The sequence below is a fragment of the Diceros bicornis genome, chromosome 36 (genome assembly GCF_020826845.1).
Source record: "Diceros bicornis minor isolate mBicDic1 chromosome 36, mDicBic1.mat.cur, whole genome shotgun sequence".
Lineage (NCBI taxonomy): Eukaryota > Metazoa > Chordata > Mammalia > Perissodactyla > Rhinocerotidae > Diceros > Diceros bicornis.
Genome location: NC_080775.1, coordinates 30,495,302 through 30,514,152, shown reverse-complemented (window position 1 = coordinate 30,514,152; position 18,851 = coordinate 30,495,302). Strand labels below are relative to the sequence as shown.

The window sequence follows — 18,851 nt, the reverse complement described above, 5'->3', positions numbered from 1 at the left end:
AATGGAAGGAGAAAAGATAGGGTTTGAAAAACTATTGAGGAAGGAACATTTTTTTATTCAGATAGCATTTCTTTCTTTTTAAGATTTGAGGTTTTTTGTTGTTGTTTTTTGTGAGAAAGATCAGCCCTGAGCTAACATCCATGCCAATCCTCCTCTTTTTGCTGAGGAAGACTGGCCCTGGGCTGACATCTGTGCCCATCTTCCTCCACTTTATACAGGACTCCGCCACAGCACGGCCCGACAAGCCGTGCGTCCATGCGCCTGGGATCCGAACCCAGGCCGCCAGCAGAGCAGCACGCGCACTCAACCACTATGCTAGGGGGCCGGCCCCTTAAGATTTGAGTTTTGAGTGTTTTTGTTCGAGGAGAAGAAGGACTGAACTGCTAGTGTAAACCCAGTTTCGAATTTTTGCTAAAATGAACGTAATTAGGACGTGGTTCAGCCTACTCAGGGGCAACCAACTTTCCGTCCTACACTGGAAACTATTCCTTAACTCTTCTTTAAGAAAAATACTCAGCTTTCTTGTGAGATAATAACATCTAATACTTACTATAACAACGGGCACTGAAGCTATCTTGTCAGATTTTGTAAGGATGAAATGAGATAATGCACGTAAGGTGCCGGGCCCAAAGTAAGAGCTCAGTGAATTTGGTTACGTGGATTATTTATCTTTTCCAAACGATACTTGGAGGTATGCAGTATCGCCATGTTGCAGAGGAGGAAGCTGAAACTCATAGAAGTTAGGAATTTAAGTTTACTGAGCTAGGAAAGAGCAGAGTTGAGAGTCAAACCTAAATCGTTCCGACTTTGGAGCTGGTGCTTTTAAGCACCACATTACATTCTGTCTTTCAGCAATTTGTTTTCTTAAAGCTCCTGCATATCATCTGCTAGAAACCTTGAATGCTGCTTTAAAAATGGGGGAAATTAGCAAGCAAAGAAAATTCAGGAAGAAAACATTTTTATTGATTTTCTATTCTAAATTGGATGATGATAAGGAAGAGAAAAATTTGAGAAAACTATATTAAAATTATAAAAATTTATAATTGTAAAAATTATAGGTATATTTCTTATCTCAAAATAATTTAAACTTATCATAGATTTTCCAAACATTTATATTGCTCTAGACACTCTCTAGAATAATTGAAAAAAATGGCAATATAAATTAAAAAGGGTGAAAAAAAGACTATTGAAAAATAAATAAAATGGGTGAATTTTGGTGTTATCTTAAAGATTTCCTATTTAAGGAAATGTACAAAGGGCCCTAGTCTAACAATCAAATCTGTGATCAACTGCATGATTTGAACAGGTCATAGATTTTCTGTTCCAATGTGTTATTTTGGGGCATGTATATGTATGCCCTTCCTAACCACTATGGTGAAATTGAAATAAAATAATATATTCTTCCTTATATTTGTGCAGCATTTCGCAATTGTCAAAGATTTTTCACTCTATTATCTCATTTGTTCTTCATAATGGCCTAGGAAGGAGGAGAACAGGTATTCTCTAGACCAAGCATATGAGATACTCAAGGCTCAGAGACTGAATCATTTCTATAGGGTCATACGGCTGGTAAATGGTAGACACATATTAGATTAGCCTCCAGATCCTCAAGCATGGAAGCCAGTGTTCCTTCCAGTACATGATGCTGTGTCCCACTGCACTCTGCTGCTACTTTGAATACAAAATGTTACTTATCATTTGACTGTTTTGCACAAAGCTCTCACCGTGAAGGAAACAGTAGCAACCTGTGCAGAGAGGGCCTGACCCCCTGGGAGCTTGCTTGACCAGATTTGGAGACTGGGCAGTCGCTGGGGAATCACCTGATGAATCATTTGGCAATGGGGCAAAGGTGCAGCAGAGCCTCTTGTAGATTTAAACAGAGGAATAATACGAAACTGCTAAATGGAAATAAAACAAAAAGATTCTAGAAGATGAGCATAATATTTCACATAAATTAGTTATATATATATTTTTTGTTGGTCTTTGGTTTCCTTTCAGGATTTCTTAGCTTTGTTTTGTTTCTTTGACTAAGAGTTTTGAAGGCTTTTCAACGTTTTATACTGTACATATAAAAAATAAAGCACAGAAAAGTAAAATGATCTATTCAAAGGAATAGAATAAAAATATCCTTAAAAGATAGCTCATGTTTATTGAGCATGACTTTTATGTCAAGTTCATGCTAAACTCTTTGCATTAATGATTTCATTGAGTCAATGTAAAACCTAGGTGACAGATTCTGTTATGATTCCTATTTTATGGATGGAGGAACTGCAGCTCCGAGAGGTTAAATTAGAGTAAAATCTCCGAATAAAAGTTCAACATGTTCTTTCTAGTAGATAAACTTTTGGAAAGAAATGTAGCTAAACGTTTTAGTTAATTTGGTATAAAACATCAAATATATTGCCAAGGTATAGCAATCTGCTCAATTCTAGTGCCTGTTAGAATTCTGTCCAGTTTTATATTTAACTGTCTCATTTGGCACTGTTTTTAGCAGGATAAAAAATCTTCAGAAGTGGTAATAAAGATAGTACTTTACTTTTATAAGATCTTTATGCTTTTTCAAAGTTCACATGTCAGACTTCTTAAGTAATTAACAGGATAATTTGATTGGAAAAACTTCTATTTCCTTGAATTGCCTAGATTAGAATTTCCCAAAATGTGCTTTTATAGAACTAAAGGTAATAATTGATAGTACATGGTAAGGGGTGCACGGTCAGATAAATTTGGAAAATACTGTGCTAGGCATCAGTAAATAGATTTCTTTTCTGCAGGACTTCTTGGAGCCTATACGTTGTGAGCCTATGCATATTTTAAAGAGAAAGATATAATAGGCAGTATTTCCCTAAATTATTGGTTTTATATGTAATTCTTTATGTAACTCTCATAGCAGAACATAACATCTGAGATTAGTGTTTCCTGGAACATACTTTTGAAAAATGCTAAGCTAATATCTGGGAAGAAATATTGATATTTAGGACCTAGGATTTTGCCATCAACTCAGATTGACAGTAAAATTGCCAACCTTCGTTTGTGTAGACTTGGCACTATTGTTATTCAAAGAACGCAGACGTGCGTTCTGTGCCTTAAACCATGAATATTTAAATGCCTTTTTTATTTTAAATTTTCTATTAAGATGATATGTGTTCTTTATAATAAAGAAAAGTCAGCACATTCTAAATGTCCCTTAAGAAGGTAACGCTTAAGTAAATTATGGTATATACACAGGATAAGTATCTCTGTCAAAAAATAATCTTATAAGTATATACAATAAGGTGGGAATATTCTCAAATTATATTAAGTGAGAAGTGAGGACCACAAAATAATATATGGTATTGTTCTAATATTATAAAACAAGCAAATGAAAAACAAAAACAAAAAAGACTAGAAGACATAAAAACACCAAATTATTAAGCTTATTATGAATAAATCAATTAAAACCAAAATATATATCCAGATATATGTGCTACGACAGTGTACTTGTGTTGTTTTCTTGGCTTATGAGTCTAGTGTTTGGAAAACCTAATTTAGAAGAAATCTTAAGATCTAGATGTGGCTTATCCCCTTGTCAGTAACTCACTTAAACTGGTCAGGTTGGTCTTTTGTTTTCGAGTTTCTGCAACTGTAAAGATGGAACATATGGTTTACTTCCTCCTGTCACCAGGGTTTTGTGATGACTCGTGAAATAATGGAATGCACTCTCTTCTAATGTCTAATGTGGGAAGTGCTGATGATGGTGGCTACCCTGTGTCCCTGGCTGTGTCCTGAAGCTAGGCTGATTTTTGGCCTCAAGGTGCTCTCACGCCTGTGAGCAAGTACCTAGAAAAGTATCTTAGGAGGGCACTGGGAAATCACTTCAAATTTTTGCTTGGCTTTGGCTTGCCTGGTAAATGATTAATTAAAATGCTTCGGGCACCACTCAGTCTATGACTGCTCCAATTCACAGCTCAACTCACCACAGTAGATTTTCTGCCCCCAGCGTCCAATAGAAATTGTGCTTGCCATGATCTCATTCTTTTTGGTCCTTCTCATTGATCACCTTCTTAAATATTGACCTCACCTGGCTTCACCCCATGCTTCTCCCAGCCTCTCATCCCTCCTCTGTTCTTTTCCTGGTCTTCTGCCTCAGCTGTCTCCTAGATGCTGATGTTCCCCGAGGCCCCATTCTCCATGCTCTTCTCTCACTCCATGAATCACTCTTCACGTTATAATCTCACTGCTCGGGGTTGAAATCACTCACTTTCCCCTCCCTGCTCCTGAAGAGAGGAGGAACTGGATTCAGAGCACTTATCTAAGCAGTTGGCACAATGTTACTCAAAGTATCACAAAGAATAAATATAGTGAAAGGGAAACTTTTATTGCACTGATATTAACTTATTAGATATTTAAGTGCCCCAAGTTCCAGAAAGAAAATAGAAATAATTTCCTTCCTTGGGTCGTAGAAGCAATAGCAATTCACAATAGTCTCTCTCTCTTGAATATCTTCTTCCCTGTCAATCTTTCTTTGTCCACCACCCACTAATAAATTTGACTTAAACCTTAAACATAAATTTCTACTTCATTAACAGTTTTTTCTTTTGTTTCTCTAAGTTTCTTCCCTTCACCCCTCATGTACCGTTTATACCATACTGATTTGTATGTGTTGCTTAGTAAAACTAATGCTCAAGTAGTGTGTTCTATGTGCTCGAGATTGTAGGGCACCTAAAAGTTGCTACCTTTCCCTCCCCGTCCCTCTCCCTTCCTTTTCCTCCTCTCCTCCTCCACCTCACCTCCCCTCTCCCCGCCCTCTCATTTTTATGCTTCTGCCCTTTACAGCCTTGGACTAACACCTGGGCTATACACAATAGTCTGTCAGTAAGTGCCAGTCATTGGATTAAATAAGGTAACAGTAATTTAACAAAATCCAGTTTAGATAAATACTACCAAATATTTTTGAGTATATATGCTTTATTTCTTCAATTTTTCATATTTTCTAAGGTGGACTTTTATTCTTCTGGCAAATTAATTGTTGGAGTGTATGACATTCCTCTCTTAAGTACTAAATTGTTATTGTTCAAGTTCCAAATGATTTCCTGTTTATACCTCCCGCCACTTCTCCAACTGCATCTAGGCATATCCTCATTAAAATGTTGCCTTGGAGGTCTCATCAGCTGCCTACCAGGATGGTGAGGAAAAGGTCAGATGACTTATGGGACCTGGGGATTAAGGAAGGCAAATCCCAAAAATAGTTAAATTAACCCAATCACCTTTTGGGGGGGGGTTCAAATTTTGGCAAAATCCTTGCTGTGCTCTGAATAGATTTTCTATAAATTTAGGATTTTACATTACACAATAAGATGTATTATATTTCATTATCTTTTTTTTAAATCCCAATTTTGCTGCAACCATTTTGTGGATTTTTAAAAATTCTAATTCTTTCTCAGACAGGCCCAATTTGGTTTAGTTGTGTATATTGGAGATAAAGTTAAACTGAAATAACTTTGAGTCCATTCTGCTACAGTTTGCTAGGATTAACAATTTGCCCTTTATTCTTTTAAGGTAGAGATAGACTGTTTCTAGATACATTCTGAACTATTTTATATCAAACATAGTTCCTTAATATTATGTACAGAATTCCATACATAAGTCACCTCTGCAGAGAAATCAGTAGTTCAGATGTCGTTTCTGTGAAACTCTATTAAACATATTGCAATGCAATTGCAATATTTACTTTCAAACATTTCCTAAAGTGAAAAAAAAAAACACTTCAGAAAGGGCTTCCAGTTTTTATTTTCCTAAATGTTATGTTGGAAGAATTATTTGATGGCATTTCTTTATACAGCTTGTTATGAAAATAAAACACAGAAAGTTAAGAAAAATGATTACTTTAAGTGAAAATATATTAATTAATATATATATTAATTCAGTAATTAGTGCTTTTGCACAATGCTTTCAACTGTAGCACTATATCACTTTTTTTTTTTTTTTTTTGGCGACAAAGATTAGCCCTGAGCTAACATCTGTTGCCAATCCCCCTCTTTTTGCTGAGGAAGATTGGCTCTGGGCTAACATCTGTGTCCATCTTCTTCTACTTTATATGTGGGATGCCTGCCACAGCATGGCTTGATAAGCGGTGCATAGGTCCATGCCCAGGATCTGAATCTGTGAACTCCGGGCCACCGAAGCAGGGTGCATGAATTTAACCATTATGCCACCGGGCCGGCCCCCACTATATCACTTTTAAATGTTGAGATCATTGTGCATTCACACATTTTAAAGAAATTAATTTCACATTTTCCCAATTAAATGCAAATACGGTGTCTCACTTTATTATTAGCTCTGTGAGGCTGTCTATAGAGATCATGTCTTATCATTGCTCTCCAGCACAAACCACTTTGCCCAGCTCTAAGTAAACATCCAATAAATATTTGTTGAATGCATAAAGGAATGAAGAATTTGGACTCCTGCTACCAAAACTGGTATGATGATTTTTTAAATCCTATTTTCCCATCAAAGAGAATTTAACTTCTTCGGATCATTATCCATTCTTGCCCTCCTTCCTTCCTGTCTCAGAGGAAGACGGTCCTAAAGTCAATCCATTTACATGCTTCTTTGCTTTCAGCATACATACAAACATGCCCACGTCTTTCTCGCCTTCAAAAACAAACTCGGTGACCCGAATACCCCTTCATCTGTCTGTCTGTCTGTCTCTCTCCCCTCCCCTCACTGCAAAGCCTCTTGAAAGAGTAGGCTACGTTCAACATCTCTCTTTGCTCACTTCTAGTTCCCTCTCTTCCCTTCACTTTATACTCTGGTTTTCGGGGCTCCACTGATCAGACACCAGGGAGTCCAGTCTCAACAGTGCCCCTTACCAGCTTGTGCCCAGAGGCCGGTCTTGGAATCTCTCTAACAGGACACACCTCAGGGCTGTCATGAAAATTAAGTGAGATAATGCATTTTAAAATGTACGTCTGCATTGCCTGGCACATAGTGAATGTTCAATAAATGGTAGTTGTTATTCTTACTAATTGAAAGTGTAATCAGAGTCCAGAGATGAGAAAGATTGGTGTAGGCTTAAGAATTATTTTGAATTCACCTAATCACATGCTCATTCTTCAGATTAGGAAACTAGGACCAGAGTGGTTAAGTAGTCAAAGAAAGTTTCATGAAGGAGATGATATTTGAGTTGGATTTGGAAGGATAACAATAATAGCGTACATCTATTGAATGTTTACTGTAGGCCGGAGACCACACTAAATGCTTTACATGGACTATTTTATTTAATCCTCAAAACATTCTTCCGAGGTAGGTAGCATTTCAGTAGCTAGTAGACAGTCTGAAGTGGGACAAGGAGAATAGAGAGAAAGGAATGACTAAAAACCTAGAGGCGGGAAAGACATGCTGATTTGTAAGGATGGAGATGAGACTTACCAGCCAGAGTGAAGAGCTTGTCTTAGGCAATAATGAGAACTGATATGGAATAGAATAAGGCAAAGTCATGAGACCTTGACAACCATGCCAAAACCAATTTGGCTTTATCTACTGGGCAAGTAAAGAGCTGTTATAAAGCAATGACTTGGGGAAGGAAGGACACAGATGGAAGTGGGGTTTTAGGCACACTGATTTGGTGGCATGCACTGTGAAGCCCTGGAGCAGTGTGTGCTGTGTGCTTCATATCTCAGGGACCCACAGCCTCCACCAGACCCCTCTCGTCCCCACTAGCCACTATCAGGAGAGCACCAGCACAGTGTCCTGTAAAATGGGAGCTTAATAAAGATTTATTGAAGGAATGAACGCATCAAGGCTGAATTGGATTGGAGGTTGTTTCTGGGTGGGAAGTGATGAGAACTGGGACTATGGTTAAGACAATGGGAATGGAAATAAGAAGGCAAATCCTGGAATCAATATCAAAGAAGAACTATTAGGACTTGTGCAAATATTGGACATAAATATTTAGAGCCACATTTCCGATGCATTATATACAGCAAACTGCACTGCATTTGACAACTTCTTTTTTGTTGTGTAAGCAGAAATTCTGTATTTGAAACAAATTGAAATGAATCACATTTCAGGGTGATGATACTATAAGTAATTATTATTACTATTAAAACATGTCTCTTTCGTTTCTACTCCTCCTCCCTCCTCCCAAGCTCTTACCAGTTTAACTCACACCTGGATTGCTGTTGGAGTCTCCAAATGAACTCTGGCCAAATAAACCTTCTCATTGTCAAACACACCTGGCAGCTGCCTCCTCTCACGCTTTTGTTCATACTGTTGCTCTCTCCCATGAAGACCCCTTCTTCTACCATTTCATTTCCATTACCAGTTGCAATGTTAGTCATCCTTCAGAACCAAGCCACATACTCTCTTCTCCATGATGTCTGATCAATCCAGCTGGCACTGACTGCTTTCTTTCTGAACTCCCAGACCACTGCATTTCCCCATCCTGCCCTGTCCTGGTCCTTTGGTTAGCTGGGTATCCCTTTATCCATGTCTTATGGGTATCCCCTATCATGATGACACTGTGTGTTGCCTAGTTATTCAATAAATATTTGTGGCATGAATTAAAACTATTTTAAATACTGCAAATCCCTTTCCAACCAAGAGTTTCTCTTTGAGGAAGAGTTAGTATATTCAGCTTTACACTAGTATGTATCTTTTGCAATATTGAGAATTTCACATCATTATTGTTGGGGATAGTTAGAAAAAGAGGGAATTTTAAGTTAAGAATAGAAAAAGTTAAAGTGAAAGACAGTGCAAGATTAGCCATTTTTGCAAGGAAGCTTTAGGTTGGATAAAGGAAGCTGAGGAAAATTAAACCTGAAATTTATCACTGCATTCCTGCCCCTTAGGGAGGGAGGGAAGTGAACTGAACATGAGCCTCCGGACTCCAGCCTTTTAGTCCTTGGGAACCCAGTAGGACTGGGAGTCAGAAATCCAGGGCACTGAGCTGGATGGGGAACCACTGCAGAAAGAAAATGTCCCTTAGCAGGCATAGCATCTGCAAAAAGGCAAGCTTAATTTGTAAGCATCTCTCTGAACCTGCGCGGAGGGTGATTTTAGAATTTCTAGAGAACAAGGAACTTAGTCATATAGTGCCCATCATTACCAATGTAGGATGTGAAAAATGTTATCAATAGGCTGTTATTTTAATGAAGTTTAAATATATATATATTATTCGTTACCTTGGTGCTTCACTCATGACTTTAGACTCTATTTTGTTCTATGAAGTCTTAGGTTCCTCAATCGACTGACTTCTACTACAAGAATTTTCAGAAGTCTAATACTGTAGGCTGGAGAGGACTGCTATATTAATATTAAGCCAGTATGCTCAGAACTGTCACATCTGACTAAATAAGTGCCCTATTCCTCAGTGCAGTTGGGAATTCTCGAGGATCCCAGAATGTGACACGCTCTCTCATGGCTCTGAGTCTTTGCACATGCTGCTTCTCTTGCCTAAGATACCTTTCTTCTCTTCATTTTTTTTGCAAGGTTAACCCATACTTATCCTACATAATTTTTATTCACATGTTATCTCTACCAAAAAGCCTTCCCTGAATGCTTTCCTAATTAGAGCCACTCCCCATGGACTGGGCACTGCTCCCACGTGCTCCCACAACCAGCTGGACTTTCATCATAGCACTACCTCAGGGCAACTGCCTGAGGATGCCCAACTGCCATCCGCAGGTCCTTCTCCCACTCTCTAAGCCCCTCCAAGAGCCCAGTGGATGCTAAGTAATCAGCAGCATACTTAGGCCATGAGGGCTCAATAAACGTTTGCTCATTGAATGAATAAATGCATAGTCTTAGTACAGGAAATGTAGATGAAAATTCCCGTGCCTCACAGACCTGAGCTGTCAGTATTAGAGTCAGGATAATTTTGGAGAACTGCAACCTATGCTCTCCTTGTCTTCTCCCAACCGGTAGAGTGTAGCTAAACCAACCCGGGAGATAGCGGTTTGCCTATGTGCCTTAAGCTACAACAGTTCCTATCCAACCCCCGTATTTAAGAATAGTGATTATTTTTACCATGCAGCTCCCAAGGAAAAAAGCAGACTTACAAAACATTTGTGTATCTCGATGAACATTTGAAATTTTGCTGCCAAGCTTATTTAACCCACCCCAATGGTCTTTCTGATTTTTAAAATATTCCACTGGAAAGAGCTCTCTGGATATATAAACCAAATGTTAACAATCTATCACATTCATCTAAATCTCTTCTAATAATACAGCTTTACCTTTTTTGGTTTGGCAGGAGCACTACAGGTCTTTATATGACTCGATTTTATAAAGTTTTCCAAAGAACAGATGATAAGAATAAGTGTGAACTCATGGCTACTTTGAAGCAGCATTTTCTTTCAGTACAAACAGAAAATCATGAGCTACGTATAAAGAATTGGCTCTAAAATTTTGAAGTAGGTCTTGCTTTAAATTTTTTCTTCCTTAAGGTTACAGTGTCCGTTAATAATTATTCCCGTTGCTTCAATTACAAGAGTGAATATGGGTAGCTAAAACGCTACTACTTTGGAGCAGAGTAGGATGCCTACCGTCTACACTGAGCCCAGTGGGTGGGAAGTGACCGATGGTGTGCTGCGGGGCCTATCCAATATTATAATCCAGAGTTTCATTAGACGGAAAAATAATTGCTGGCAAAAGTTCACCCAAAGTAGCATTCTGCCCCTAATTTCGTTTGTATTTTTGTTTTAAAGACCTGCACCTCAGCTCTGCATGCACCGGCTGCACTTCGCCGGGTGCGCGGAGCCCCTCCGAAGCCCCCCCAGGGCGCCCGGGCCCCTCCCCGGCGCGGCGCCGGCGGGTGACAGGTGCCGGGCCGCGGCGCTCCCGCCGGCGCCTCCCGGGCAGCTGGCGGCGGTGGAGCGAGTTCTGCGCCTCCGCTGTCAGCGAGGGCGCTGGCGGGGAGCGAGCGCGAGAAAGCGAGCGAGCGCGGCAGCGAGGGGACACGGGGAGGGGGCTCCGGCGCCCGGCCGCCCCGGCCGCCCGGGCCGAAGGGTGGGGGCCGCGGGGCGCGAGGCGCGGGCAGCGCGGCCGGCGGGCGCCGGGGGTTGGCGGGACGCGCGCTCCGTGCCGGCGCCCGGCCTCGAGCCCGCGGCCCCCCCCCCCCCGCGTGCCCGCGCCGCTGCGCGATGCAGTGTGGGGAATGGCTGGGGTTGGCTGAAGAGCGCACAGTGGAGTTTTAATGTCCGCCATGTTGGCCATGGCGTATTGAGGAGAGCGAGCGAGCGAGGAGCGGAGCGGCACAGCCTCCCACCTCCCGGCTGCTGGTAGTGCCCGACGGCGGGCTCTGCGCTCCGCCCCTCAAGTCCCCGGCAGCGGCAGGCGAGTGGGGACCGAACCCCCGGTTCTCCATGATCCCGCTGGCCGGGGCCGTTTCCCCAGAGCGGAGAGGTATCTGCTGCGCCTGAGATGAGTAAACTGTCGTTTCGGGCGCGGGCGCTAGACGCCTCGAAGCCGCTGCCGGTGTTCCGCTGTGAGGATCTGCCCGACCTGCACGAATACGCCTCGATAAACCGAGCCGTGCCGCAGATGCCCACCGGAATGGAGAAGGAAGAGGAGTCGGTACGTGTTAACTCCCCTGTCCGACCCACCGCCAGGCCCCGCTCCCTCCGCTGCCCGCGGCGGCGGCGGAGCAGCCTGCCCACACAAAATGGCCGCCATCTTCTCCTCGCCGCCGACTCTCAGTCGCCGGCTGGGCCTCTACCCCGCCTCCCCCGGCCTCGACCCCCGGCCGCCGCGGCCCGGCGGGGCCTCCTCTGAGGCCACCCGCCGACCCCGGCCACTTGTCCCCGGGCCCCGCGGAGTTCGGGAGCCCGAAAGGCACAAAGGGGTCACGTGACGGCGCTGCCGGCAGCCATTTTGTGTTCTTAGTTCTTGGGCTGGGCCTGGTGCATCCGGAGAGGGGAGCGGGCTGGGCGGCGGGGGGTGCGGCGAGACCGGCGCCGAGCGGGACCCGGCTGCAGGCCTATGCGCGGGCCGCTGGGTGGCGCTCCAGGGCCGCCCGGGCCCTCGCGCGCCGCCGGCGCCTCGGAGCGCAGGTTGTGCGCACAGTGGGGGAGTGTCGCTTCCCGGTGGCTCCGCGCAGCCCCGCGGGAGCCACAGGGCGGCAGGTAATGTCGGCTGCAAGGCTGTGAGGCTTCTCGTCCCGTCCCTGCAGCGGAATGTCGAGGGTACTGCGTGTGTGCCCGGACGACTCACTCTCGTAAAAGATAAGACTTAGTTCTGTATCCTCTGGCTGGGACTTCTGCATCCATCCCTCCCGCCCCGATTCTAGTTAGTGGGAGGATCAGAAACTACTATCCCTTACTTTTACTTTGATCCTTGAAAATATGTTACAGATTCTTTTTTTGGAAAACGTGGCTCCTCTAAAGCCTGTAACTTTTATTATTATTGGGGTTTTTAAAACATAAAATTTAAGTTCACCTGCTTTCTAATTTGTTCTCAATGTAGGGGGATAAAAGACTCAATTTAAGTAGGTGTTACAGATCTAAATTTCGAAAGAGTTCTCTCTTATTGAGTTCATTCACTGAAATGTCAACGTTGAGGTGTCTACATTGGGTGGGTTTCAGTATTTAAATGTTTACGGCTGATAGACATTTTATCATAGCTATGGCTTTACCCTGTTGTGGAAGTTGGGTTCAGACACAAGCATAATAGATCTTCCTCTCATTTCCCCCAGATCCTTGACAGTATAACTTGATGACTTCTAACCCTAAGGAATTGCATACCTTGGTTTTCAGGTACAGCCATTTAAACAGGGTGCAGTGTATTGACAGTTCAAGGAAGTCAAGGAGTCGCTGGATTTGTGTGCTACAATTTTGTTGTGGAAAATTGTACTGTAATACTTCTATTTGGTACTGTAAGACTTTTAAATGTAGAAATTATGCTCTGTAACGTTGATTTTGAAAATAAAGCTATTTAAACTGTTTGGGTTGTTTAACCTTTTAAAGTAAAATAGTTGTGACAGTCAAATGTTACTTTTGAGAGTAGTGTCTTAAATCTGATTTTTCAGATAAGCTAAGTGATTAAGTGTATATAGTAGTTGAGATTGTCTAGTGTAGTACTTTCAGCACATTATCTGTGAGACAGAACCTCAATTTATTTTTCTTGTATCAACTTTAGAGTAGAACGGTGCCATTTGTTTACTTTTAAATAAGTGATTTGTTTTTAAAAATTAAAGTACTTGTCACTGCAGAATCTTGTCTTTTGGTTTTATTTTGTTTCTGTTTATAAGTTTTACAGATAATACTTTGAAGTTGGGGTGTCAGTGTTACAATGCCCTGGATATTAATTTGTAGTTCTTGTTTTGCAAAGGAAGGAGAGAGCCTAGATAAAAGCAAGATAGCACTACAGTACACTTCAGAAATTTAGTTAAGTCTTGCTTCTCTGAATACTTTGGACAGTCCCAAGAGCTACAACCAAAATCAAAGCTCAGCTCAATTGAAGTATCAGTGCTTGTTAAATTTTGCAGATAATTTTTGTTCACTGAAATAATTTTGACATTTTGTAGTGCAGTGAATATCATTAGTTTGCAACATGTGGAGTCCCTATTTTTGAGGGACATAAGGGATTTTTTGTTTCCTTCAGACTACCTTTTTCCATCATCTGTTTAGAATTTGTTTCACTTCACATACAACCAAACTGATCAGTGAGGCACAGATCTCAGGGAACAGATAGTGACCCTAATAGAAGAATGTAAACAGTATCGGGTCAACAGCTGTTCTCCAGTCCTGTGGTTCATGTTGGTAGTAGGAGCAGGCCACATAAATCACAATATTGAAAGTAGCATGTTACACAGTATTCAAAATGTATGCTAAGCATAAATAAAGGTAATTGAATTCTGAGTTAACCTTAGAAAAACAAAAACTTTTTGGTAATTTGCTGAAGCATGGTATACTTTTTATAAAGACGAAGGGTTACAACAAACTTTTGCATTTCATTGACATGTTAGTTGTGTCTCTTAGATCAGAGAGACCTAGAACCTAAATTGAGCATCTGGTTTAGAAAAAGTATAATCCTATCTTGATCCTGAAAGATAAAGACAGTTTTGTACACACCAGCGTATTAAGAAGGCATTTCATGATCAAAATAATCTGCAAAATTGTCATGTGAAGTATTCCTGATAATTGTTACCATATTTTGTTTCTGTAGTAAACCTGAAAGAAATTCTAGGTCTTAACACTGGCAAAATAACACATTATTTTAATGTACTCCCATTTAACCAATTTTAATAATATAAGCTGAATACACTGACTTAATTAGGCACACCTCTTAATTTTTAAGAAACAACTTTAAGTAGAAGTCGCCTCCTCCTCCCAAAAATGAGTTTTACTCAGCTTTAGAACTTAGTTGTTAGTCATTTTTTGGTTAATGTAGTAGAATTGAAGAATAACTCCAGATTGTTAAGTTGAAGGACGCTACTGAATCATAGCTGTTAGGGATTAAATGTCTGAATTGGTATGATGTAATACGTTGTAACCTGCTAAATCAAAAAGTAATGGTTGATGAAGGCTTTGATCTAATGAAGTAATTTTCAAATCATAGGAAATTAATGGACTGTCAGCTCTAAATATGACATAAATGAATCCCTTGGGGGGGTTAAAAAGGGCAGAAGTTTAAACAAGTTGGGGGAGGCAGATGTTAAACCATTATAATATTTTTAAGATTTTTATTTTAAGATTATAATCTTAACTTTAAGATCTTAACTTGAAAGTTAGAAAAGTTAAAATACTAAATTTAGTGCCACAGCTTTGCCTTTAATTGAAAGGGTAACTTTTCCAAGATATCAGTAATATCGAATGTTTTTATTAAACATGAGATATTTTGGTTAAAATTTGAACTTTATGTTAAGTTATAATTCTCCTTTATGGATACGTCTCACTTTAGGAAAGACATTCTGAAAAAGCTGATTTTAAAGTGATACTTAACGAATTGGAGCTACCAGGTTCGTATTGTAGTTTAACTTTTTTATTGGGATGTCTAGAGTGTGTGCCTCCATTTATTATGAGAGGTGAAAGCTTAACCTCTCTTCTCCTGTTTACCTAGGCTGCTTTGAGTACAATATGTGATGTAATTAAGATGTTAATGGTGGTATCACATTGATATTACCCTACACAACCACTTTTGAGACTGTGTTAGAAGTAGGTGTTAGAAATAGTAGAAGTCTGTTAGAAGTAGGCTCCAGCCATCACAGTCCAACACCTTGTTTTGATAGGGTTCTAACCAAACAAAATAAATCTCATATACTTACTTTTTCTCTCCTCTTAAAACTACATCCTTCATTACTGGCCCAGTATACAATGTTATTAAACCCAAGTTAAGGACCATTTATAACGTGGACAGTTGTTTCTTGTTTTTTATTAGGGGAAAATTGGAAATATGTACATATCTCTGATATAAGAAAAAATAGTTAAGCACTGCATTTTCAAAACTTGATAAAAATCTAGTTTTTCTGTTTGTAAAAGTAAGTTTAAATCACTTTAAATGATAAGTTTAAAAGTTTGATTTCTCATTTTTTGAAAGAAACCAAGAATTTTTTTTCATTTAAAATTTCATAAACCAAGATTTTTTTAGTCCTATCTGGAGCTGTAAAAATTGATGTAGATTTTTCCATTCTGTCCACTGTCTTGGAAGTGAAATATCTGAAATCTCAATTATAGTAGAAGCAAAGTTTAATTTTTATAGGTGGTTTGAATTAGAATATTTGGGTTTTTTGCATTAAGTAGCAAATCTAGATAAAAAGTCTAGATAAAATCAAAGATAATTGAGAAGCAATAATCAAACCTAGTTTCAACTTTCTGTCCTGCCCAAGATATTTTTGAGTAGAAGTTTCTAAGCTGAGGTTCTGAGGGTTACATGGAAATGATTCTGGAAGTCAGTGAATTCCCACAGTATGCATATAAAATTTTGTGATGATATATTTTTCTAGGGAGAAAGTTCATCTTTGTCATCAATTTCTCAAGGTATTGGTAATGAGGCGGGGCAGAAAGCTCAAGGTTAAGATCTACTGTCATAAAAATTTCAAACAGTCATTTTGGTTCTATCAGTATGGCGGTTATTACATAGACTTAATAGGAGAAAGATAATTGAAAAATTAAAGGCTATAGGTAACTCAATAAGAGACTGAGGACTCCACTACAAAAGGAATCTCTTGAAAACTATATAGTGCCTAGGTGCCTAAAGTGTTAATATTAGCTCTTGTTCCAGTGTACTATTTGATACTTTAAAGTTTGGATTAGTATCATTTGTACTTAGACTTCATTTTCTTATAAAACAGTAATAATGAGAAACTAATGGGCTTATGTATCTAGTGATGTTTTGTGGGTGCTTTGTAGTCTGTAATGGATTCGTGCTGAACTACCTTTTCTTTTTCTTAGTTAACAGGACTTAATTAAAAGTACTATCTAAATATAGGGTAGCTTAAATTTTGTAAACAAAGTTCGTGCTTACGGGTTCATGAATTTGTGGCTAGGATTAAATATTAAACCAACCACTCCTGATATATTATTTTAAATGGACTAGGTTTTAGTTTTATATTTTGCATTCTACTACACCATGGTGTGTAATAGTAGTAATGGTCAAGAAACAGATGGAAGACATGTGTGTATGTACATATGTATGTAATGGCAGGAGTTCTCTTTGTATATAAGAAGACTATATTTATGATTCAGTTTTCCTGAAAAGTTAAGGGTACTTGTTATTAGCAATTGGTTAAAACACTAATTTTAAAGCAGAGGGTAGCATTTTAAAAGGAGCAATAGTACCATTATGGTATTGTTATTATAATAATGATGGTATTATAATGATGGTATAGTTTGTGATTCTGCTTCTTGAAGAAGACAACCAACAAGGAAATGAGAATTTTATATTGTAATTTGGGAATAAAATGAATTGCGAGTCTAAGTGCAAAGCAATATGAGTGTTTGAAATATTTATAGAGACAGAACTAGAAAGAGTTTATCTTTTAAAGTTTTGAGCCCTTAAAGTGTGACTTATATATATTGCAATAACTTTTCAGTAAGAATATATCAGTTTATGGGGAAATCAGTGAGAAAAACAAGTGATTCAGATATGGTAAACCACTTGTTAGAATTACTTTCAGTGAATTACTTGAAGCTAACTATGTTGTCTTCATCACATTTATAAATTGTGGCAAATCTTTCTTGATCAAATTTATTAACTTAAAGCCTGTGGTGTAGGTAGTGATTTTGAGCTATTAGAGTATTTTAAACATAATGGATACCTAACTTTGCACCTTTAAATATATGAATTGAATTTTATCCACCAGTCCCACTGTAGTAGGTAGATGAAAAACAAAAACTTGTTGTAGTTAATAAATCTACTACGGCCCATTATCTGAGTTGTACCTTTGGGGATATAATCAGTTTTTTAGAAGATAAAGCCATTCCTCAATTATTTGTTGTTATGGAGGTTATCTTTAAAAGGTTGGGCTGAGCTTCAGATATGCATGGTGACACAGTTTGCTGAATTTTGCAACAGATTATTAAAGCAAATCATTTTGGTTGAATTTCCTTCAGAATAGCAAGTGCTGGCTAAAGAAATAGGATGTGGCCTTAGAGTGAATCCAGGGGCAAAGATAACATTTAAAATGTCCTGTGGATGACTTAATGTGGGTTCAAATCTTTTTATATATTGGGATGAATTATTTTGATAATTTTGGAATCACAAGTAATAATTGTATATCTTCTGAGAAAATGTACATTGGCTTTTGCAGCCTTTGACAAGTCATTTAACCTTACTGAATGAACTTTAGTTTCTTCATGTGTTAACAGTCTTCTGACCTACCTTAGGAGGTAGCTCTGAGGAGTGAATAAAGCAGTATATGTAAAGATGCTGTACAGATGAATTCATTATTATTACCAAATACTTATTGTATGTTTAGAATAGCATTTTTATTGATGCTTAAAAACTACTTACCTTATATAGTCCCTTGTATTTGACAGTGTCTGATATAAACATGTTAGATGTGTTCTCTATCCTTAGAGAGTTGTATGACATAGTTATGAAAAATAGTGTCTTTAAATTTAGGTAATTATTAGTTGGGAAAAGCATCAAACTGGAAGTGATTAGACCTAAGGCTGCATCCAGTTTCTGACAGTGTGTGAGTGTGTGCATGCATGCTCCCACTCACCCAGGTTTATAACTGCAAAATGAAGTAGGACTATGATAGTTTCCTTTTGTAATGGGTGTATTATGTTACCAATATGTTTAAGTCTGTGTCCAAATGTTTTTTATGTTTTATGGAATAGTCATTAAGTCTTGAATTAGTTAATGACTTCATTTGCGTATTATATAATGTACATGGAAGTAAAGGTGGTCTGCGTGCATGGATAATTAGTTCCACTTTCGTCTAGGAAGGCTCAAGTTCTAAAGGATTTAAAGAATATAAATGGGTGCAGTAGTCACAATGCTTTTATTGTTATGAGAATTTGAAATTAGAGCCAGAATTTTGTAGTGATGGTTGCAAATTTGTGCTTTACCTGTAAGGTAATCTAGTCTGAAGGGGAAACAAAATATAAATATGGTTGTTTTGAAGTCTAAAGCAAGAATTTGATCATTTTTCTAATAGCTAAGTGGAGATATTTGAGATGAAGTACGTTGTACAAAAACTGAGAAAATATTGGTAAATCCATTTTCGTTCACTTTCATAGCAAGTATTTTTTGCACGTTTGCTATGAGTCAAGGACTCTTATAGGGCCGCCTGTAGATACAACAGTGAACAAACAGGGTTCCTTGTTTTTTGGATCTTAGGTTTGAGAATTTAGGCAGGAATTTTTGTCTGCTTTATTCACTGATGTGTTTTCAGCACCTCAAATAGTGCTTGGCACATAGTAAGTGTT

At 39.1% G+C, this 18,851-nt stretch overlaps 1 protein-coding gene across 5 annotated transcripts in view; it reads left to right on the top strand.

Moving 5' to 3' along the window:
- Nucleotides 1-18,851, top strand: part of EPC1 (enhancer of polycomb homolog 1) — a 93,692-nt gene that overhangs the window by 14,272 nt on the left and 60,569 nt on the right. For 2 of the 5 annotated variants that reach the window (XM_058532736.1, XM_058532737.1), the window contains exon 1: nt 11,108-11,553. The exons of 1 other annotated variant lie outside the window; for it this stretch is intronic. In XM_058532736.1, coding sequence (XP_058388719.1) covers nt 11,401-11,553 — 153 coding nt within the window. In that variant the 5' untranslated portion in view covers nt 11,108-11,400. Of the gene's footprint in view, nt 1-11,106; nt 11,554-18,851 lie in introns of those variants that run through there. 2 more of the 5 variants (XM_058532735.1, XM_058532738.1) reach the window with 2 other exon arrangements.